This window comes from Microtus ochrogaster, linkage group LG2 (assembly GCF_000317375.1).
Source record: "Microtus ochrogaster isolate Prairie Vole_2 linkage group LG2, MicOch1.0, whole genome shotgun sequence".
Lineage (NCBI taxonomy): Eukaryota > Metazoa > Chordata > Mammalia > Rodentia > Cricetidae > Microtus > Microtus ochrogaster.
In genome coordinates, this window is record NC_022028.1 from 47,849,357 (window position 1) to 47,872,668 (window position 23,312).

At 51.8% G+C, this 23,312-nt stretch overlaps 1 protein-coding gene across 6 annotated transcripts in view; it reads right to left on the reverse strand.

The window, feature by feature from the left end:
* The window catches only part of Trpm2 (transient receptor potential cation channel subfamily M member 2), a 52,743-nt gene that overhangs the window by 21,235 nt on the left and 8,196 nt on the right, over positions 1-23,312 (reverse strand). For 2 of the 6 annotated variants that reach the window (XM_026785637.1, XM_026785638.1), the window contains exons 2-17: positions 20,874-21,108; positions 19,883-19,971; positions 15,704-15,872; positions 13,112-13,292; positions 11,718-11,884; positions 10,248-10,428; positions 8,836-8,897; positions 7,785-7,985; positions 6,374-6,476; positions 5,008-5,129; positions 4,460-4,813; positions 3,392-3,529; positions 2,532-2,661; positions 2,194-2,339; positions 1,319-1,431; positions 13-226 (exon numbers count right to left, since the gene is read on the reverse strand). In XM_026785637.1, the coding sequence (XP_026641438.1) occupies positions 13-226; positions 1,319-1,431; positions 2,194-2,339; positions 2,532-2,661; positions 3,392-3,529; positions 4,460-4,813; positions 5,008-5,129; positions 6,374-6,476; positions 7,785-7,985; positions 8,836-8,897; positions 10,248-10,428; positions 11,718-11,884; positions 13,112-13,292; positions 15,704-15,872; positions 19,883-19,971; positions 20,874-21,032 (2,529 nt within the window). In that variant the 5' untranslated portion in view covers positions 21,033-21,108. Of the gene's footprint in view, positions 1-12; positions 227-1,318; positions 1,432-2,193; positions 2,340-2,531; positions 2,662-3,391; positions 3,530-4,459; positions 4,814-5,007; positions 5,130-6,373; positions 6,477-7,784; positions 7,986-8,835; positions 8,898-10,247; positions 10,429-11,717; positions 11,885-13,111; positions 13,293-15,703; positions 15,873-19,882; positions 19,972-20,873; positions 21,109-21,183; positions 21,716-22,319; positions 22,830-22,859; positions 22,874-23,312 lie in introns of those variants that run through there. The other 4 variants (XM_026785634.1, XM_026785633.1, XM_026785636.1 and 1 more) reach the window with 4 other exon arrangements.

Genomic DNA, 23,312 nt, shown 5'->3' on the forward strand with positions numbered 1-23,312 from the left:
GGCAGTGAGCACCTGCCGTGTCTCCTCGCACACCAGGGAGAAAAGCCACAGGTAGATGAGGTACTCGCACCAGGAAGGCGAGGGCTGGAAGTCCACCATGAGCACGTAGGCAAACAAGCAGAGAAAGGCGAAATAGGAGAGGATGTTCAGGTGGAAGATGACCACAGGCGCGTTGAAGAAGGCGCGGACACGGGCTGGGCGGCACAGGGGCTGTAGCCTCTTCTCCCTGCAATAGACACCTCAGGGGCCTGTGACAGGCTGAAAACCCAACACCCCACAGTCCTCAGGATCCCCACTTGCCCTGAGAGACACGTGGCTCAAGGGGCAAATATACTAGGAAAGGAACCTGGTACCAAAGATCACATAGCAGTTCTAGACAGGCCAGCACAGCCTTGGCACTAAAGACCCCAAACCCTGCACAGACCCAAAAGGGCATGAGTCTCTACATCCTGCCGGACTGAACATCGCAGCTCCTATCCAGGGCCGAGGCCTGGCTATAAGCCCAACCTGGGTTAGGTTCCCTGAGCCATGCTCCTATTGTGAGTTCTTAGATGGATTTCTCGGGCCTCAGGTGCCCCCACAAATGGGGACCAGCTGCCATTACTGTCACAAAGGCTATTCTAACAGTGTGACCGAGTACCCAGGTGGACACACTGATGTGTAGCCTCCTGCCACAGCTGCCACAGGAAACACAGGTGCAGCTCTGTTCCCCTCAGGGATAATGGGGAGCAGGGGAAACACTAGGAAGTTTCACATGACGATGTCCACGACCCCTGAAAGGATGTGAGATTGATTTCTCGTCCTCCTGGGTCTGTGCAGGGTGGGAGTTCAGAAAGCAGGGCAGACTGAAACTGCTTTAGTACCTGAGCCGCCCCTGTTTCCCCTAAGACACACCCCCAACCGTCAGGGCCTGAGAAGGTGATAGAGCATGTGGCCTATGGCAATGACAGGGTTTGCCACTGGCCACCTGGCCTGGAGCTTGGCATCTGTTCCTGAACTCCCAGGGAACCCAGAGATGCTATCTAGCAAAATAGAAATAACATCTTCACAAGTGCGCTTGCACTCTGAGGTGACCACAGTGAATCACAGGCAGACCCGGTCTTCAGTCCTCCACCCAGTCTGGCCGCAGCATCAAGGAGTCTACCCACCCTGTGCTCCCTATTGCCATGGAGCTGAGGCCAAGAGACGGGCTCATCAACACCACCAGCATACAACAGAACACTTGGGCCACAGAAGAGTTTGACCCAAGGCGGCACTGAGGACGGCGGTACCCCCTCTACTTCCTGCACCTCCTAGAAGCCTGGACCCTCCCTCTCACCTGAAGGAGATGAGGCCGGTGAAGAGCAGTGGGAAGGCCAGCATGCACAGGATGATCTGCCACAGGCTGTTGTCCACACAGAGCTGGCCCCACCATACCTTGGTCAGGAAAGCCTGCGGACAGCGTGGTCTCAGGGTAGGGGGCCACCCAGCAGTCTGACCCCCACCCGAGAATGAGTGCTAGTCACGTCCCCCTAATCACTGTGCTCCGAACCCCTAACCACAAGTGGCCAGCATGACAGTCACCCCGTGGTCAGCCAGCAGAGCAATCAGGGTTTTGAGTGGTTGGAGTCAGGTCATGGTAGATGATAAGTGATGGATAAGCAGGGCTTATCACACAGGGCTCTAACTCCCCTCCTGCCTGCCATCCCTCCTCCAGCTTCAGGACCCCCAATCTCTGCAAGGTCCCGAGGCCATGCAGTCCCAAGCTGTCATAAGCAGACCCTTTTTGACACCATGGGGCAGGGTTTGATCCCTCCCTGGTAATCCCCAGGCTCTGCACATCGCAGGACACATGGAGTCCTATGAACACGATAACAACATGAGGCTGTGCTCCAAGGATATCCAAATAATAAAGGAGTGGGTTTCATTGTCTAATGTTCCATGAAGGCTACACTATCCTGCTGCCCTTCCTGAGACCCCCCCAGAAGGCACAGGTTCCTGGAAAGTACACTGGGGGCCACCTGACATTTGAGCAGCTGCCTCCGTGTCCACCGGCCACTGACTTTGCTGTGTACCAGTTTCCCCATCCCCTAACCAGGAGGTAATAGCCTGCCCGCCCGTCAGCGTATGCCTAGGTACCAGGCATTATCCCAGCCACCAAAGAGTCACACTGCTAGGAGCAGCCATGTCATCAGAGGGTCCTCAGGGAGTCACCTGGATGCCTCCATGAGACACGAATTTCATGTCCTTGGCCTCTAGGGCCAGCTGCAGGCAGGTGGCCTTCCCCCAGGCCTCTGACACCCGGACAAGAAGCTTCTGCGCCCTCTCCTCATCCTTCCGGTAGCACTCAGTGAAGACGCCTGAGCAGAGGGAGAAGAAATAGAGCCTGGGACAATTAAAGAGCCAGCAAAGGCAGAACATAGCGTAAGACTATTTCATAGGTACTTCCGGAAACATCCAGGTCATGGACAAGGACTTTAGGTAACAGCATTGGAGCTGACATACAGAGATGGAGACCCTGGTGACGGTGCAGGTGGCCCCAGGGAGCTCACCTATAGCTCTGTGCTCAAACTCATCCGCCAGTGCCAGCATCTCCTCCGAGCTGTCTGTATCTTCCTCCTCCTTGGACAGTTCCTTCAGGATCTTGCTGCAGGCCAGGGCTGCAGCAATACAGTCCTGGCTCTGGGACACAGGGGCACTGTGAGGACCTGGGAAGTCACTAGGTTTACCCACCTTGTATCTAGAAACTTATTATAGTGAACAGAGATGTTTATGACCTGAAGTTTGGGGGGGCATTCATATAAACAAATAGTCACCCCACATTAACATATAACCCCTCTGATGGCAGCCTCTTGTACTGAACCATGGTACCATACCCTTGTCTCCCTAACAGGTATAATGCACACAGAGCTAGCAAGATCTGGGCAGGACATAGAGAGCAACACTACCCACATCCTCAGCCCTGAAATAACCACAACAGCTTGCTTAGAAGCCTTTATCTTCCCTTCCTTTTCTTTCTTTTATTAAATGTAAGATTTTTTTTTGTTTTTAAGGTCTATTATTTATTATGTATACAGCATTTTGCCTACACGTATGTCCGCAGGCCAGAAGAGGGCACCAGATCTCACTATAGATGGTTGTGAGCCACCATGTGGTTGCTGGGAATTGAACTCAGGACTTCTGGAAGAGCAGCCAGTGCTCTTAACCTCTGAGCCATCTCTCGAGCCCTTTTTACTTTCTTTTGAGAATTATTTGTCCACAGAAGTTTTTGTTCCTCACCGAGTGCTCCAAGCCTCCCTAGGTTAGAGATCTTACTGTCCCCTATGAACTGTGTTTGCTGTAGGAGATGAGCGCCTGACTCAGATCACCAGTCTAGATGTTGTCGAGTCTGCAACTAAAGCAGTCCTGGTACCTGAGCCCAGATGATGCCTGCCAGCTCCTGGCGGTTCTGGATGATGGCCCAGATGAGAAGGTCGCGGACTGGGTCGATGGTGAAGGTAACATGGTCTGTTGATCGCTTATAGAGGGACCGGAGGCTCACTCCCTGTACCTGTAGGTGGAGAACAGTCCACGTCCCACAGGGGCCCCTAGCAACAGAACCCTAAGGTAGCAGGCAGTGTGTGTCCTGCCTTGGGAAGTCATGGAGAGATGGCATATTTCACTCTTGGGAACTTAATTAAATGATTCACTGGGGGCTGAGGAGATGGCTCAGCAGGAAAGAGCTTGCCACACAAGCCTGATGACCTAAGTTTGGATCTCCACCATCCACATTAGAGGAAAAAGATGTACCCTAGAACTGAGTCCAAATAAAACCTTCCTCCCAAAAGATACTTTCTACCAGGTATTTGGTCTCAGTGAGAAGAAAAGTAACTACTATAGACACATAGACACGTATGGAGGTAAATAGGTCAAAAATGAGGCTGTTGGCAGAGGAGGGCCCTTCTCTTTTCCCACCCTTCTTCTCGTGCAGACTCAGCAAGAGACCCCCTGACACCTGCAAGACAGGGAGAGGGGCCTCAGCAGGAACCAGTCCTGTCACTGTCCTCAGACAGTGTCCCCAGGACTGTGAGAAAATGTGTTGCTATTGTCTAAGTCCCAGATCTGCAGGGTTTCACACAGTTCATGCCTTCCAGGACAGCCTGCAGAGCCCATTGCTTTGGGGTTATTTGTTTAGTCAATTGGTTTCGGTTTTCTCTCTCTCTCTTTTCTTCCTCTTTCTTTCTTTGTGACCACCTCACTATGCAGTCCAGGCTGGCCTTGTACTCTTTATCATCTACCTCAGCTTCCTGAGAGCTGAAATTAGAGGCAGGCACATGCATGCGTGCACGCACACACACATATTTATCAATTCCTTTCCTAATGAATGCAAGAGCTCATAACACAGCTGAGAACACAGCAGTCACCCACCAAGGAACCAGCATGGACACTGCCTCCCGACACCAGCAACCCCATCACTGGCACCCACATTACCAGGACTCACATTGAGCTTGATGTGTGCCATGGGCAGCGAGAGCCGCGGCCGGTCGCTGTATCGGGGCCGGGGGTACAGCAGCTGTGTGGAGTCCCCCAGGAGTTCACGCAGCACCTGGGCCACGTGGTGCATGTGCAGCCGGGGTGCAGCGGATGCATAGGCCACGCGTTCATGTTCTTCAGCCAGCACCTTCTGCAGCTTGCTGTGAAAGAGGCAGGATGGCTCCAGGTTCTCATACAGGCAGAGCAGAGTGTCCCAAGTGACAAACTCCTTCAAGCGCACCCCATTCTCCAGAAAGAGCCTCACAAACTCAGGTTTGTTGGAGATGAGAGCAGCTGTCATCATGGGGTGCAGATCTGCGGGCTAAGAGGGAGCAATGTTCAGTGGCCGGCGCATTAGGTCAGCACCCCCTAGAACTCTGAGCTTAGAACCTTAGAAGGAGTGGCTGTGATATCTTTTCTGAAGGATGGAATCCACCCTGGTCACCTATTCCCCGAGGGGGGGGGAGCAAGGACCTTGAAGACATGCACACGAACCCACTGACGCAGGCGCCTCACCTTCCACTGCCATTCGTCCGTGAAGATCTCACTTCGAGCAATGTCCACACGGTTCCACGCCACTGCCAACTTCAATTGGTGGTCCCAGTTCTCATGGCCAGACTGGTCTTGGCTTCGAGAGGCTGTGGGGTGGCAGTGTGTGTCAGGTGTCTCTATGTGAGGCTTGGTGTGGGGCTCGGGAGTTGGTTGGGGACTCTAGTTTTCTTAATGATTTAAAGTGATAACTCAGAGCTTATTGGTGACACCCTCCCTGAGACATCTGCTTTATAAAGCACGTTTTACTCATTGTTAGACTCAGAGAAGCAGAGTTTTGATCATCGCTTTAGTTTACCCCATTCCCCACCCTGAGTCATCTCCCAGCCATGCCCTGCCCCTCTGTGACAGGTGAGACAGCATGAGGCAAAAAAAAACCATAGTAATACAAGATACAGCGCTCTAAAAAGCATTAATTTACACTAACAGGCAAAGCAGAATTCCAAAAGCCAACACACAATGTGTGTGTGTGTGTGTGTGTGTGTGTGTGTGTGTGTGTGTGTGTGTGTGTGTGAAGATCAGAACCCGGGTCCTGGCACCCGCGGCTCCACTCCTTTCTCTTTTTGGAATCCCTCTTGCAAGTGGTGTTTGCTGTAGTGATGTTTTGCACACTATCTTGCAGGCTCCCTCCCCTGTTAATCTTGAATGTATTATACAGACCAGTCTGGCCTTGAACTTTGCAGTGAATCTCCTGCTTCAGGCTCAGAAGTACTGGGATTATAGACATGAGCTGGGAAACCTGGCTTAGAATAGTAGCTTTTAGACTAGTAATTGTTACTGTCTTAACCTCTTAAGTAACAAAGAAAGCTAATACTGCCGTTATAAGCCTGTTATAATGACATAGGCTTTCGTAACTGCCCATACATTTGCCTGTTTGAGATTTTGATTCCTTCATACGGCATTGAGTGAATTGAATTCTTTCAATTCACCCTGCTGCTCCCTTGAGCATTTCTCGTAACTCAGGTTTGGTGATTACAAATTCCCTGTGCTTTAATTTATCTGAGAATACCTTCATTTCTCCCCCACTTTACAGCCCTCTGCCTTCCACCTTCCAGTCTCTAATGAGAAATCTGTACATTATCTTACTGAGACTCCCTTGTATGGGATAAGCCGCCTCTCCTTGCTATTCTCAAGATACATTGGCTTCAGAGAGCTTGACTGTAACAGGACTGGCATGAGTTCCTTTGAGTTCAGCCTACCGGAACTTTGCTGTTTCTTGGATGGCAGGGGTGTACGGTGGCATGGCCCCAGCGCATCTGATTGGATGCTGTCATTCATCATGTGCACACATGTCCTGGTCTTTCTGTCCTTTTCCCCCTGTTTATAGCCTCACCTTTCAGTAAAGCCTGCAGAATGGCCACATCCACATCCTGCTGCCCATCCTTGCCTTCCCGGAAGACTGTCAGCAGCTGCCGCCTCCGGACAATGTCTTGGATCTGCAGCAAATGGTTGCTAGTGAGATTAAGGATGGAGGAATACTGCCTCCTTAAAGGACAAAAGGGATTGAGGCCCCAACAAGTAACCACACCCCCTAGTCTGTACAGGCTCAGCTAGTAAGGGTGCTTGCCACCAAGTCTGATGACTTGACTTCAATCTCCTAGGACCTAAACGGTAGAAGAACTGACTGGTACAAAATGTCCTCTGACCTCCATGGTGTATGCATTGTGGTATCAGCATGTGAGCATGAGTAAACACACACACACTAAATGTAACAAAAATACTCTTGGATAAAGAGAGATTAAATTCAGTTCTCTGAATTGCCTGAATAATTTATAATGTTGCTGAAAAAGGCTCCTGGCCTGCCCAGCAGCTTAAAGCACCCTGGATAAGCAAGCAAAGGCCTTCAGGAGAGGGTAGGGGGTGGGGGTGAGGGGAGGAGATAAGGGGCTCACTAAACTTATGTTATTTTCCTGTCAAATAATCTCACAGAGCGTCCACACCAAACAAGGCCACTCTGAGTACTTGGCAGATATACAACAAGGTCTTCCTGCTTCCCCAAGCCACCCAGCCAGAGAGCTGCTGACTCCACTGTCCAGCCACAGCTCATCCCCTCCATGGCCACAGTCCAGCGTGGCTAGCTCTAGGGTGTTCCTTTGGCCTGGGCCCGGTGGGGTCTAAATTCAACTCAGCTAAAGCTAGCACTGTTCACGCTCACCCAAGGATGCTCACACGCTGTGGAAAACTCTGAGGGTTTTATCTAAGCTCTGGGACCAAAGGACAGTTATTCACTGCACATTCTGCAGAAGGCATCAGGGCATCACCCCAAAGCCCAGCTTCAGGACTGGGGAGGCGGGCACTGCTGAGGGGGCTCCATTCGTGTTCTTATAAGGAGACAAGGCTGGACCATGTGCTGTCTGTCACTCACTGCTGCAGATGCTAAGTTCTGCTGTCAGCATCCTGGTCAAGACCCCTCCTGTGCTCTACAGTGCTTCCTGGCCCTTCCCAAGCACCACATCCCTCCAGTCCAACACACTCTGGGTCCCAGAACAACAACTCTCAAGCTCTGAGATGTCCCAGCACAGCCCTGGCATTCTGCAAATAGAGTTCAAATCTCAGCTCTCCTTTGGCATGCTGTCTGTCATATGCTTCAACCTCCGCAACCAGGAGGCCCTGCCTGTCCTGGATCTCAGAGCTTCCCACCATCTGCAAATTCAATCGTGTACCTACTCTGACCCACTTCAGGTTCCTGGAGTCCTGGTCTGTCTGGGAGTCAGCCTGGTGACCATAATGCCTATATGCCTTACCTTTTTGGTCCATTCCACAATCCTGTTTTCGGTGAAAGTCTCAAACATCTCCTGGAAGAACATGCTGAGCTTCTGCTGTATCAGGGAGATGGTGATCTCAGAGACAGGCAGAGCGGCCACCTGGGCGATGACGTCAGCCACTCGGCCGGAGCCCTCCACTATCACACAGGGTGTGCCATTGGTGATGGCATTGTAGATGGTCTGCAAAAGCAGAACCAAGTGTCAGCTGGCCAGAGCCCTCACCCAGCCCTGACACTTCTGAAATACAGCATCGTTCAGTGGCAGCAGAGGCTGCAAGTCACTTGCAGCTAGAGCGAGCCTGTGAAGCTAGAACTTTCTGGAAGCCGTCCCTGGTTTAGTGCACTACGCCATTCGAGAGACAAAGGAGCTGCTGCTGGCACACCTGACTCAAGCTTGCCAATCAACACCCAGTAGCGCTGTAACAAAAGGGTTCATGACACAGTCATTGACCAGACCCACTCACAGGGATGCTGTGTGGACCCAGAATGACCAAGGCCCAGGGGAATAACATGACCATAAGAAAAACCCCAGATTTGAGCTCCAGGAGCTGGACTGGACTCTGAGAGTAGTGCCTGGTGTTGAAAGAGCCGCAACATAGAATCGTGCTCTGGGAGACCCGCCGAATGCTGAATTCAAGCATTCTCTCAATCTAAAGTTCAAAGCTGAATCCGCGGAGCAGCCCCGCGGGGCCGTGCTCAGGGGCAGAGGCAGAAAGCTCCACGTTGGAGTGCCAGCCTGGGACTCTGGGTGGATGCCTTCCGGAGAGGCTCTGGGAAGAAAGAGCCAGCAACCCCACCATGACCTGGGCTAACTCCAAGTCACCTCTCCCACATGAGGGTCTGCCTGTAAGGCGTCCCTTCTCCCACCAGGAAACATCCCTGTCCTGTGGTGAATTCCCTGCCCTCCACATCCTCAGGGCAGCACGCTGTGTGTGTTGCTACTGATGGCACCAGATTTTAATAAAAGCATCCACCAGCCCTTCCTCCCCAGCAAGGCCTGAGCCCCATGATGCAAAGCAACTGGTACTCACATGCAGCGTGCCAGGGCCGCCCTCCAACACCACGCAAACAATGGGGATCTTGATGGCCACACCTAGGCAGACATGGAGCCCATGTGAATACTGGGGGAAGCACAGGCCTACTGTTTGAGGCTGCTTCCTTCCCCTAATCCCACGGGGAAGCACCAGCTGGGCCGAGTGGTAGATAACGGGCAGCTGCTGAAGATGAACGAGGACGGCTTGCAGACAAGTTGCTCGTGCTCCATAAAAGAGCAAATCAAGGCCTCCTGGCCATTTGCTCCACCCCCATCCCTGGCCTGCCCTGGCACCCACTACACATCCCTACCCTTGCACCCCATCCTCCCACCTGTATCCTACCCCATCCTAATTGAATTCCTGTACAGAAAGGGCAAAAACAGAACACCATCTTCTCTACCCAGGGGACCACTCTAGCCCCCTGCCTCTCTCTCCTGTTTTTTTTGTTTGTTTGTTTTTTTGAGACAGAGTTTCTCTGCAGCTTTGGAGCCTGTCCTGGAACTAGCTCCTGTAGACCAAGCTGGCCTCGAACTCACAGAGATCCGCCTGCCTCTGCCTCCCAAGTGCTAGGATTAAAGGCGTGCGCCACCACTGCCCAGCTCTCCTGTTCTTTTTATGATACCTCGACATCCAAGCTGGCCCAGCGAACCTCTATGAGGACACTGACCCATCTGGCATTGGCTGGGGAGGGGCACAGTTCATGTCTCTTCTCCCCTTCTACTCAACCTCACCCAGAGGGCAGGAGAAACAGATGGCAGCAAAGTCCACCCAGTGCCAACAAGGGTCCCTGCCTTCACACACCTCACCCTGGGTTCTCCTCGGGAAAACGGTGCTCTTCCAGTGTGGCACCTATACAGGCACCATATCTACTTGGGAACTTAATGGGCACGCAAGTTCTATGCCACCCAGACCCAGGGGAGGTGATTTTAGGGTGGCCAGGCCCCACTGGGGACCCTGACTCAGGAAACACTGGGAAGCTTGAAATCTGCTGCCCAGAGTCATCCCAAACAACCCAGGCGCTGAGCTGGAACCCTCCCCATGCTCCATAGGCCCTCTCCTCATCTCACACATGAGTTACTCCACCTCCCCACAAGCAACTGAGGTCAAGCTATGATTTCTGGATGCCATTTTCTCATTTCCCAACCTGAAACTGTCTCTAGTTGACAATGTAGACTGTTCTATTAACTGACAGCAAACAGACAAGCCCACACTGACACCCTTCCACGGATTAAGGCAGCAAGAGAAGACAGGTCCTCATGAAGAAGCAGACAGGGACCCAGGAAACCAATCGGGTGTGATGTGATCTCACCTCCATGCACAATGCAGGCCTTGGCCAGCAATGGCTCTGACACAGGAAGGGTCTCAGTTCTTTCTGCCCCAAATGCCCTCAGAAGCATGCTCATGTGTACCTCCTCTTTCCTTTGTTTGCTCTGATATGAACTTCTCCAGTTTCGTCCTCAGGGGAATCTCCACACCATACTGGCCATGGGTCCCGTCATCCACCAGGACGAAGTGGGAGTGGTTGGGGTCTAGGCAGGTAAGATTCCCTTGGCCTTCCTCATCCAGCATGTACTCAGCAGGAAAGCCTCCCTGCAGATGACCAAGGGAGATTCACACAGATTGGTAAAAAGTCATACCCGTATTCTGGAAATGGGAGGTCTAATAGCTTGGATAATTTGGATAATGTCCCCCCAAAGATACACGTCCTAAGCCCAAGAATCTGTTCGTGGCCCCTTATTTGGAGAAAGGGCTTTTGCAGCTGTGATGTTAAGAATCCAAACAGGAGAAAATTAACCTGAATTATCTAGATGGGGTCTTCCAGGTACTTCCAGAATCACCAGAAGTTAAAAGAGCAGGAAGGGTCCTCATCAGGGCCCCAGAATAGTAGAACCTCATCTTCACTGGGGCCAACTGGTGGTGTCTGTGCTGTGGGAGAGTGACGTCTAACTGTAGGTGGATAAGTGAGTTGCTTTCTGCCACCAGGAGTCTGATCATGCTTTACGAGACCCCAGGAGACTAATCTGCTGGACCAGACACCTTGTCTACTGTCCACAGAGAATGGAACAGTGGAACAACCAGAGGATTCTCAGCTCAGAACTCCCCCAAGCCTCCCTTAGCCTCAGTCTTACCCATCCTGCCCAGGGAGACACTCCATGATTCTGACACAAAAGAAAGATCAAGACTGCACACTGGGCCAGGCACACTCGTCAGCAGTGACGAGAACCTTCTCTAGCCACAGACTATGTTGTCCCCAGATTTCCTTGACAATGAATTAAATGTCCATGTCCTCATTAGTACAGATTCAAAGTGTCCTTAGAAAATCCCCCTTAGTAAACCAAGTTATCCAACTCAAGTCTCCATTCTCAAGCAGCTGCTGAGCCAAGCTCTGGGTATAGCATTAAAGGGTAGCCCAACCTGCTGCTGACTGCCAGAAACCACGGCTCTGTGGAATTCCAGGCTGGAAGCCTCTGAGCATAGAGGCTCAAAGCTAAAAGCCTCAGACTTTGTGGTCAGAAAGCTGGCTCAATCTAACCCCGCCATGCTTGCTTGACTGTGTGGTCCTAGTCTGTCACTCCCTTTCCTTGAAGCCCATTTCTTATCCAAGCAACTCTTGAGATGTACCCCGACCTGGTAATAACCGGCATGTGGATCCTTCCTGTGATCTTATGGCTGTCCATGTTAGCCACCCACCCTGCTCACTGTGTCCGAGGTATTACATTACCTAAGTCAGACCCGTGCCCTGCAGCACCAGGTCCTTCCCCGACACTCACACTGACACCCAGCAAGCTCCCTGCAGTCTTTGTAAAGAGTTGAGCTCCTCTCCCTCTGCTCCCAGCCTTCCTCCTCTGACCCAGGCTCACTCTGGACTGGTTACTCACCGTGGGGTGGACCAGCCCCTCTCGGTTGTGGATAGTGCCCCATGTGGCTACGCCAATGGTGATGACTTCTCCTTCTTTGCAACTGCTGCTCAGGCTGAAGTCCCGGACCGCCTCACCCACCTGCTTCATCACACCTGTGTGGGACCCTCCAGTGATGATCCAGGCCCCTGGAGAAAGAGACAGGCTATGACTCTAGGCTCCAATACGCCTCTTGTCAAGCCAGTAGTGACACCCAGAGTCCCACTGTGCTTCTGACACACAGATAGGTTTCTAAAGCGCAATTAAGGAGGAGATACTGTACTGTGACACTATCTTCCTGATGCCTTTCTGAGACCTGAGCTCCCCACATTGCAAAGATGACAATAGGAAAGACCGCCCATCTTCTCTCTGCAGGCCCCTCCTTCCCCTCTGCCTTCTCTCTATCCCAGGCTGAGGAGCACACAGGACCTGCCGCTTTCCACCTTCCTCTCAGTGTCTGAGACCCGAGAATGGTAGATGATTCCATGTTCCCCATTCCTTGGCCCTGCTCCTAACAGACGACTATACGCCTAAAGCCACGTGTCTTACGGTGGCCCCTACAGGGGACATTCTTCCTGTCGCTGTCTCCCCTACCCTCAGGGGTGCATTGCATACTGGTCAGGGTAAGAATGCCAGGGCTGAGTGAATTGGTTCTACCTATAGGGCAGCAAGTGACAAGTGGGGTCTGCTGGCCCTGCCTGAGCCCTAAAGAAAGGGCATGTGGGCAGAGCTCTCATTGTTGCTCCATGATCCATCTGCTGTTGTCTGGGTGGTGAGCTCACTGCACAGTGCTGGCCAGACCTCTGAAATGAGTGCCTCAAAGACACGTGTGATGTGGACATTAAAATCAAATCAAATCTAGGGTCTGGAGAGACAGTAGTAGTTATGAGTACCTAAGTTCTGATCTTAGAACCCACGTCAGGAGGCTCACAACCACCTATAACTAACTCCAGCTCCAGGGGATCCAATGTTATTGTCAGTCTTCCACAGGCATCTGAGCACATGTAACATTCACACACTCACACACACACACACACACACACACACACACACACACAGACACGGACATGCAGATACACAGGCACTAAGTAAAGCAAAATCTTTTTTTTTTTAATCTAGCCCATTAGCACATGGCAGTGGCTATGCAACTATAAACGTCAGGGAAATGAGTAGTGTGAGCTGAGAGGCAGCTGGGCATCAAGGGAAGGGCTGCCTGTAGATGAGGGACCAAAGGAATCTGACCCAAACCGGGGTATGAACTCAGCTATCCCCAAGAGTTTCCCAGTACCTATAACATTGATCCCCAAAACTCTCCTTCAGCCTTCAGCCTTCATCCTGAGCTATACTCATGGCCTGGGCGGGACCTCAGCTCTCACCTGTGGTTTGGGCCACCTTGACCAGGCCTCTCCGGAAGATGCTCTTCAGCCTCAGCTTCATGTTAAAGTTCTTGGCTCCACCAGTCACCGAGATGAGGAGGTTAGGGACATCCAGGCCCCAGTGTTGGGTCATGAGTTGGTAGATGACACTGGAGGGCGTGTCCTGGGAAACCCGGACATACTGCAGGGGAATCAAGGGCTGGTGAGAACACCTTGCAGGAGACACAACAAGGGAACCTTACAAGGCACAAGGACACCCTGCAGGGGACCGTGAGGGCATCCTGCAGGGCAAGGGAACCACTCAGGGGACAGAAAGGGAACCCCATAGGGGACAGTGAGACAGTGAAGGAACCCTGAGAGAATGGCTTCAACCTTCACACTCAACACAGAGTGAGGTCACCTGTGCCCTGCCTGCTCAGCCTGGGGCTGGACACCTTGAGTTCACACCCAGGAAGAAAAGTAGCCAGCAGTGTAGAGTCAAGACATAGGTTGTAAGAAGAAAGAGGAGCTGAGGCCCAGAAGAGAGGCCCAAGTACAGAGACTCCCTAGGTAAATCTAGACTATTCTTTACAAAACCCCTACTCCCATACATCCTCTTTCCTCATCCTCTCTGCTTAGGGAGCAGCTCAGACCACCCCCCACAAACACCCTCCTTTGTTACTCCCTGTACTGGCTCCTCCATGTGGTTTGACCTCCACCCCATCTGCTTCCTGTTCTTCTCACACTCCCGGTGTTGGCTGCCCTATGCTGGCCCCTGACCTGCTACTGACTTTCTTGGGTTTTGCCTGCTCTGTGTACACATTGTCTGACCCTGGGTAGGGTGGGGGAATGGAAGGTGGCAGGCCCCTGGCTTCACACTCCAGTACACCCTAAGCTCATGATGGACTTTGTGTGTTTGCATGTGTGCACTTGTATATGTGTGTGTGCATGCATGTATTTGTGTGTGCGTGTGTGCCTGCATGCATATGCATTTGCTTGTATGCATGAGTATGTATATTTGTGTATGTGCATGCATATGTAAATGTGCATGCATGTGTGTGTTTGCATGTGTGCATGCATGTATATGTGTGTGCATATGTGTACATGTACACGCATGTATGCATGTGTGTTTGTGTTTGCATATATGTATGTGTGTATGAGTGCATGCATGTATGTGTGCGTGTGTGCATGTGCACGTGGGTGCATACACTAGGGATGGAACTCAAGAGACGCATGTATGCCAGACAAGCACTGTAGTCCCACCGCGGACTTTTCCACTCTAGTTAAATCAACTGTCTAAGGAGATGTAGTTTGACTAGGATCCACCTGAGGGACCATGAGCAGGACGATGGACAATGTGAAATCCAAAGGGACATTAGGAACCTCCAGAGCAGACAGGACACAGCATAACAACAAAGAATCTAATTGATACCACAGTGGCTGCTTCCTGCCAGCCCTCACCACGGCTGTTCTCACAGGGCTGAGCCGGTGTCTAGTACCATCCTCCCTCTCATGGTCTTTCCCTTTGGACTGTAAACCACATGACATCCGGAAGGAAAGGGGCTAAGGATCCACATTGTGGGTGCTATAGTTTAAATATGAAACGTTCCCCCGCAGGCGCATGTGTTTAAACATCTGATCTTTAGTTGGAAAAAGGAGATGCTGTGGAACCTTTAGGAGGCGGCATCTTTCTGGGGAAGTGGGGAAGCTGGTCGCTGGGGAGCAAGATTTGGTGAAGATAGCCCGGCTTTCCTCCTCATCTCTCATGTCTGTGTGTGTGTGTCTCTTGGTCCACCAAGATGCAATCAGCAATCCCCACCCCATGGCTTCAAGCACCTGGAACTCCACCATAATGGACCGCATCTCTTCACACCGTAAGCCAGAATAAATCCTTCCTCCAGAAACTGCCTTTTCATGGGACAAGAAAGTAACACGGTGGGGACACACACAGACTCAGGGAGGGGTTCACCGAGGTCAGGATACCTTATTATTCTAAACAAGTGTCCCTCTCCCTGGTGTCCCCCAACCACTAACTGTCCCTGGCTCGGGACTCTCCCTGTCACTGCCCTTGGAGAAGCAGCTGGAGCCAGAAGGTTGTCAGGTTAGGAACCTGGACTGGGGATCAGCTGGTTTCAAACCCGCCATGGCTCTGCCTATCATACCTTTGAGCTAGAGACCTCTCCATACCGTTCTTCCTGACCTGAGACCAGATGACAGGACCTCCTCCCTGCACCTTTGTCACCTCCTGCCCAGGGTACAGACACCTGCAGGGGCTCCTGCCTCCACTTCCCACACGGGGCTTCACCCTGCCCCCTCCCTTCCCTCGCCACCATTCAGAACTAGGTCCTGAGTTCTTCTCCTCCTTCCCCTAGACCCAGATGGACAATGAACCCTTCAGAATGAGCCCATACCTCGCTTAGGACACCCTGTACTTCTCCTTCTGCTTACAGACCTCTCGTCTGCCTGGAGTACAAACCACCCCATGCCGTTCCTCGGTGGATAGTGGGTTCCACGCACCTGGATGCCAACTCTCACTCTCCCCCCACCCTCCAGGAAATCTGCTACAGGGTCACAGGGACCAACACGGTGAAGAATGAGTGCAATGGAACCCACCTTCCCCGCTTTCTGGCTCAGGCCTGTGAAAACGATGTCGCCAAAGGCATCTGTAGGCATCTCGTGGACATGCTTCTTGGGGTCCCATTCCTTGCCCTGACAGGTGTGAGGCTTGATGGCGGCCTCCAAGTGCTGCTCGCGGGTGTAGCCACATTCACACACTACCTTCCTGTGAAGACAGCAAGGTGATCACGGGAATGAAACGCCTCTGGGGCTCTCTACAGGGACAGGGGGGGACCCAGAGGTGAGCCAGGACACTCATCCCACTCAGCAGGGACAAGACACCCTGCCTGAGTGTCAAAGGGTCCATGTGGGCAGTGAGTATGAGGCATCCTTGCCCCCCACCCCCCAGGCAGGTGGCATCAGCCAGGAACCAAACGGGACAGCCAGTGAGTGGCCTTGGCCTTTGAACTTTTCCCACGTGGCAATAATGAGATGCTGCCCCTCCCTCTCACAGATAGGGTCAGGGCCAGCTAAAACACAAAAGTCAGAAAAATCATTAGTCACACCAAGCAAGTCAGCCATGCCAGACACTCCCACCAGAATGGGCCAGGTACGGGAGTCATCTGGGGAGGATTTTACAGCAACCAGGTTAAAAATGCTTCATCAAACTACCGAAACCAAAGGAGAAAAAAAAACTGGACAGTAGTAAGGCTACAATGGTGCCTGCCAATTTCTCTCCCCACAAGCCTCTTGTTTCTGTTGTTGTTCTATCCATATGAGTATTTTGCTTGCCTGTGTGCCCGGTGCCAAAATAGGCAAGAAGAAGGCATCAGATTCCCTGGAACTGGAGATAGAAACAGAGATGAGCCCCTATGTCGGTCCTGGGAATTGAACCCTGGTCCTTTGAAAGAGCAGCTAGTGCTCTTCACTGCTGAGCCATTTCTCCAGCCTCATAGAGATCTGCCTGCCTCTGCCTCCCAAGTGCTGGGGTTCAAAGCATACGCCACCACACCCAGGTTAAAAACAGCATGCTTTTTATCAGAAGCTACGGAAGCCATAAAATAGGAGGTTCAGTGCTGAAAGACTAAAACACTACAACCCAGAATTCTATAGTCTGCAAAACTTCCCACTGGGGATAAAGAAGTCAAGGAATGCTCTTAGCTGAACTACCACTAAGGAGAGTTGTCAACAGCAGAACGAGTCCAAAGAACGGCTAAAGGGAATGGGGGTGTAGCTCAATTGGCAGGAGTTTCCTAGCATGCTGAAAGGCACCCCTGAGACCCCAGTATTCAGGAGGTGGAGCTAGAGGCAAGAAGATTAGTTCAAGTTCAAGGCCAACCTGGGCTACGCGAGACTCTCTTTTAAAAACAACTTGTAAAGGAAATTATGTAAACGGAAGAGAAAGGACAAAGACATTCTGAGCATCCGGGAGGATGAAACAATAGAAAGAGTGAAAATGTGGGCAAATACATTTCATTTCTCTTGAGTTTTAAAATGATGTTTGATGGCTGAACTGGGTCAAACACGGAATTCTAGACAATTGTAAGTCAGGAGAGGTAAAAGGGGGTGTTTCCACACTCTACTGTAACACTCAGCCTACCAACACTCGTGGATTGTGACACACTTTGTTATGTAACTTTGATAACCACAGCCGTCACAAAGAAGCTGAACTGAAACAGAAAGAAAACAGATACAAAACAAACAAACAACAACAAAAAAACACGGTGGGTTTGAGCTCTAAAGCAGCAATAATTATATTAAATGTAAGTGGTCTAAATATACCCATTTATTGGAGGAGACCACTCTTTAGCTCCTGGCTGCTCAGGCCAGGGAATGCTCAGCCCTAACTCCTACATATTAATTTAACCCATTTCTATTGGTCTGTGTATCGCCACGTGGCAGTGGCTTACAGGCAAAGTTTCAACAGTCTGACTCTGGCGGCAACCCCATTGCTTCTCTCTGACTCTGCCCTTCTTTCTCCCAGCATTCAGTTTAGTTCCCCCCCCCCTTAGCTAAGTTCTGCCCTGCTATAAGTCTAAAGCAGTATCCTTATTCATTAATGGTAATCACAGCACACAGAGGGGAATCCCACATCACCCATTGAAAAACAAAGACTATACCAAGCACCAGCACTTGGAAGGCAAAGGCAGGTAGATAGATCTGTAGGCCAGTCTGGTCTACAGAGAAAGACAGACAAACAGATAGGATTAAAGAACAAAACAAGCAAGCAAAAATTAAGACCTGGTTATTATCTACAAAGTCACACTTCAAATATATACAATTAGAGAATTGCTCAACATTCAAAGAGTCGGTGCGGAAACATAAATGGCGCCCAAAGGCTACGGGTCAAAGGGCACAGGCCCCCACTGTGTGGTGCCATGTGTGTGACACAGACCTGGAGGTGTAGGACTCTATTCCTATGACTTTCTCCAAGTGACAAATGGAAATGTATGTGAAGATTGGAATACTGGTTACTAGAAGGTGATCACACATTACCCTCTGCAACTGCAAACAAGCCCCAATTAAATGCTTTTATAAAATACGTTTCCTTGATCATGGTGTCTCTTCATGGAAACAGACAGCAGCTCTCTCTGGCTTCTAGGGCAGAAGCCCAGCATAGGCAACTGGAGAAGGTACTATCTATCACAGCCACGACCCTCCAACTTTAAGCACCACCATGTAGAGCTCTCAACTCTCAGTGAGCACATGGGACCCCCAAACTCACATAGACCACATTGACTGAAGCAGCGTTTACTTCTCTCTAGGCCCCACCTAGCCTCAGGGAGTGAGGCTAAGTATCCAGTTTCTGTGCGAAGCCAACATGTGGGAGGCACACAGAGCTGTGCCGTGTCTCTCCCCCTGGGGCGTGAAGAGGGCTGTTCTTCCCACATGGAGCCCCTGGTCCCTTTCTGTGTTGGATTCTAGGCTCCGCAGATGCGGAAATCCCTCCCATGAGTCATAACATTTGCATAGAATACATAGTCATGCTCCTGTTGTAACAGTGTGGAGCCCCAGGAGCCATCGCATTCCTTCCAGAACGACTGGAAAGAAGCCTGTGTGGTTTTTAGGACAGACATAGTTTTGCTCCGTTATTTTTTCAGGGAAGTTCACTGGAAACTGATTACTCCCTGGGTACAGTAGCGTTCCTGGTGTGAAGCTGTGAGCTATAGTAGGGGTGACCTCTCCCTCCAGGACCTATTCCATCATGACCGAGAAGCGATGAGACTCCTCCCTAAAGAGAACCCAGGCCAGGGAATGGGCCCCAAAGCCACCATGCCCCGGGGTTCCCACTGATCACACCCGGAGAGGTCACAGGACTCAGAGGCAACGATCTCTCAGAGAGATGAGCGCTAAGCCCCCAGACACAGCACAGCTATCAGTGGAGCCTGCGGTGGTGGGGGGGGAAGGGCTACATCCTGTACAGGTGTGGAATAATCCAGGGAGGCTACACTGCAGAGGTGGTACCTGCCATTGGCCTTGAGGAGTGAGGAGGTCTCCACGAGAAAAGGAAAAGAGTAGGTGGTTGAAGGGGGCTACAACATAGATCACCACCCAGATCCATCTCAGGGACCCCACCTCAGAGAGCAGTTTCTAAGAGTACCGCAGTCCTAGGAACAGAGCTGGGCCCCCATTTGCTCCATAGTCCCTCTGACTGGCCCCACCTGCAGGCAGTCCCACCTGGGGAACAGCAATATCCAGCTGCTTGGAGCGACCACTAACACCTCCATCCTGGTCTCAGAGACCATAGTCTCACTGTGGGCTAAGTGATGGGAGAGAAGGTGACCCAGAGACCCTGCGGCAGCGGGACCCTCTGATGTGGCTTTTAAGGACATTTGGTCTGTGGACTGCCCCTAGGTCCCTACAGTTCCTGGATCCCTGACTCTTTGGAAACCAAGAAGCTCCAAAGACGTGTTGTCATGGAGCCCTGGCCCGCCAGGCTTGATCTGAATGCGCAGCCAACAGCAAGACTCAGTACAGGTCACCCTCTGCTTTAGGCCAATCTATTTGCAAAGCACATTCCATGTCCCAAAGAACTCTTAGGGATGTGAAGCAGATGGACTGGGCACGTTCCCCAAGTGTCTCCTGAGATGAGATGGGGGAGATTCTCAGCCTGGCATGAACCCCAGATGCCCCTTTACTGGCCCTGGCTGAGGTTGCATAAGCAGGTCTGATCAGCCATGCTCACTGTACCAGGAGAAATGGCTCAGAGACCTTCATCAAAGTCATGCCACTTACCCTGCGTCAGAGAGCTTGGAACTTTCCACGAAATACACACATTCCTTCTTCTTGATGTTTTCAGGAATCCATGAGCTGAGGTTTTCTTGCTGGGAGTCAAAAAGAGCATGCTGACATGATAAAGCCCCCAGGCCTACCTTAGACACCTCTCTGCTCCCTGACCAGCTTCCGCTGAGGGACCCGAAGCCACCTTAAAACTTAAAAGCACCCTTGCTTGGGCTCTGGGTGTGTGCTCAGGAGACAGGGATGAAACTATGCAATCGTTTTCTTTTGGGGATACTTTGTGCTCAGCACTTTACAGCTTGCTTTTCTTGGGAATTGTGTAATAACGAGAACGTCTGGGGTGAAAACCTGGCTGGTACCTGGTACCTGGTACCTGGCTTTGAAGCCACTCTCCCGCCTGCCTGAGCACAAACCAAATGCACTTTCTTCTTTTTTTTTTTTTTTTCTTTTTCGAGACAGGGTTTCTCTGTGGCTTTGGAGCCTATCCTAGAACTAGCTCTGTAGACCAGGGTGGTCTCGAACTCACAGAGATCCACCTGCCTCTGCCTCCCGAGTGCTGGGATTAAAGGCGTGCACCACCATCGCCCGGCCCAAATGCACTTTCAACATGATTACTCAAGGGTTTTCGGTGACACTGGCCTGGGACCTGATGTGATGCCCCTGAACTTCACAGAAAGACAGGAACTAGAGTTATTGCACAATTGAGAAAGAGAAGTGAGGGCCTCAGCATCTGCCTGGCCATTTCTCAAACTGCTGTGGCTGGGCAATATTCAGTAAGCAGTATGGCTGGTGTAGTATTTTACCCTGGCTCTCCTCTCCCAAAGGGCATTTCTGGGTTGGAGGCCCTGAGGTGGGTAGACCCGGGTAAGAAATGAGCCTGCCCTATGGTCACTGACTGCCTTGACTATCCCAGGGTGACCTGAGCAATGGTGACCGTTGGGCTGCTTCTGCGGCCCATGATGTAACAGATCAGCCAGCGGAAGCCTACCTTCTCAATGAAGGGGCACAGAAGCCTTCTGCTCTTGGAAAGGCTGCTATTGCTCCGCCGGAGATTGGGGACCATGCCCAGATCGGTGGCCCTCCTGGCCTCCATCCCAAAGCCCTCCTCTTGCTCAGCACCCGTTCTTCTCCGGTCTAAGGACTCCATCGTTCACAGTTCTAGATTCGCCCCCGAGAGAGAGATTTCTGGATGTCTTCAGGGAAGTCTTTTCTCATTTGAGAGGCTGGGGGTGAGAGAGAGGTATTGAAAAGTATCTGAAAGAGGAAGGTCAGGCTGTAGTTCTGAGAGGAACACCCACCTCTTTCCTCTGTGGTCTTCATCTATTTCCCCCTGTCGGGCTGGATGTCTCTCCACGCTTCCAGAGTTCTAGCGCTTTAGGCAGTCTACAAACACATATGCAGCTGAGGGCCCTCCGAGCCCAATCCTAAGGGCTGCAATCTCAGGTGTCTCCATAGCTCCGCCATTCACCAGCTCCCCGAATGAGCGCCCAGACCAGCAAAGGAAGACAACTTCCTGTGGCCACCACACGCCCTGGTGTGTGCCCTGTGGTTCTTCATCTCGTGATTACAGAGCTCAGTTGGCTTCTTTCGTTTTCCAAAAGGAAAACAAAAGCCTTTGCTGCCCACAAAGTAGGTTTTGGGAAGTACCATACTGCTACATCCTGAGAAGTCAGCTGTTAACGACAGCCAGCCTGTGGATGCAAACCCTTCCTCCCTCACTCTGCTTGGCTAAAGCTGCGAAAAGCTGCCAGTTTTTCTCAGGGAGATCCGTGGTGGCGCACACCTTTAATCCCAGCACTTGGGAGGCAGAGGCAGGCCAACCTCTGAGTTCAAGGCCAGCCTGGTCTGTAAATCTAGTTCCAGAACAGCCAGGACTAGCCAGGACTACACAGAGAAACCCTATCTCAAAAGGAAAAAAAAAAGGTATTTAGTCTTGTGTGCTTCCTGAGATGTATCCCCTAATGCCCCTAATTCCTGTGATGAAAATCACCCCACATTCCACTGCTCCAGCTGGCATAAAAGGGTTGCCAAGGGGCAAAAACCAACCCCACACTTCAGCCTCTCCCTGCGCTGAACATCTCTTCTCCAACACCAGGTCCCCAAGCTGTTTCTCTGCCCACTTGCTGGTCAGCACTTCTTCCTCGGGGTTCTTGGGCTGAACTGTGGCTACAGTTGCTGGCTTCAGGCAGATGCTCTGGCCCCTTGATCTGCCATCCCTCATTAGGAATGGATGTGTAGCCAAATGCAATCAGACTCTGGGAACATCTTCCAAACTGGCATTTGAGCTCAGGACCTCTGGACCCACGGTGTATCTGGGCACCCCACCTACCTCAGGGCACAGATGTATCAGAAAACATAAGAGACTTTATTGCGTGGGGCAGGGAGGAACTTGTGAGCCCTGGCTGATGACTGGGACATATGACACCTTCCCTACCTTGCTCAGTGTAAATGTTATGGCATTCAGGCTTCCCGCTAGTTCTCTGCTCCTTCCCCAGGCATCCTCAGGCATCCTCAGGCATACTAACCTGGAAACACAGGAAAGGGCACAGGAGCTAATCTCCAGTCCCCTGTGAGGGTTCAGAGCATGAGCCGAGAGCTGTACTGTGGTGTGGGCACAGATCACACCAGCTGACATTGAGCCTGCACGGTGTACTAGCTTCAGAGCCCGTACAAACCCTGCAGCCCCTCAACACCGCAACCCCTATCCCAGGGCACAACCTTCCCCCACCCAAGCCGAAATTTCTGCATCAGAGAGCTGACCGCACTCCAGTCCATGCCTGCACCAAGTTCCAAGATTCAATCTTTGCACTTTCTTCAGCCACACTCAAAGGACACAGCAACCCGCACCCCCGCACCTCACACTCCCTCCCTGCCTTCCGCCTGACCCTCTGCAGCCAGCACTCCCCTTCCCCCTACTAAACCCGCATTTCCTTTCCAGATGCCGGGTCAGCGCCCCTTCACCAGCGCCGGATACCTGCTCAGAGGCCGCGCACCCCAGCGTCACTCTGCGCAACTGCGCAGAACGGCAACCCTGCCCCACATCTCAGGGCTAGGCGCAGCCTGGGTGGCCCGCCCCGCACTCTGCGTCACTCAACCTGATTGCATGGCAGCTGCAACCAAGAACGTGAAGCCAAGCATGTACTCGGCCCCCTGAGATGCTCCACATGCTGGTCAGCCAGCCTCCTCAGGACACCTAGCAACAAACGCTCAGAATAATGGCATTTGCGGTCTGAAGGTAGGATCGCCCACAAAGCATAGGGCCTTGTCTCCAAACCCTAAACCACAAAGGCAGCCTGGGAAAGAGAGTCAGGTGACCCCTGTTAGACCTGAGTCCAGTTAAGTACCCAGCAAACACCTGTCTCAGAAACCTCCTGCTAAAAGTCCCTTACTGCTACCCTCACATTTGCAGCACCTAAAGCCGATAGAT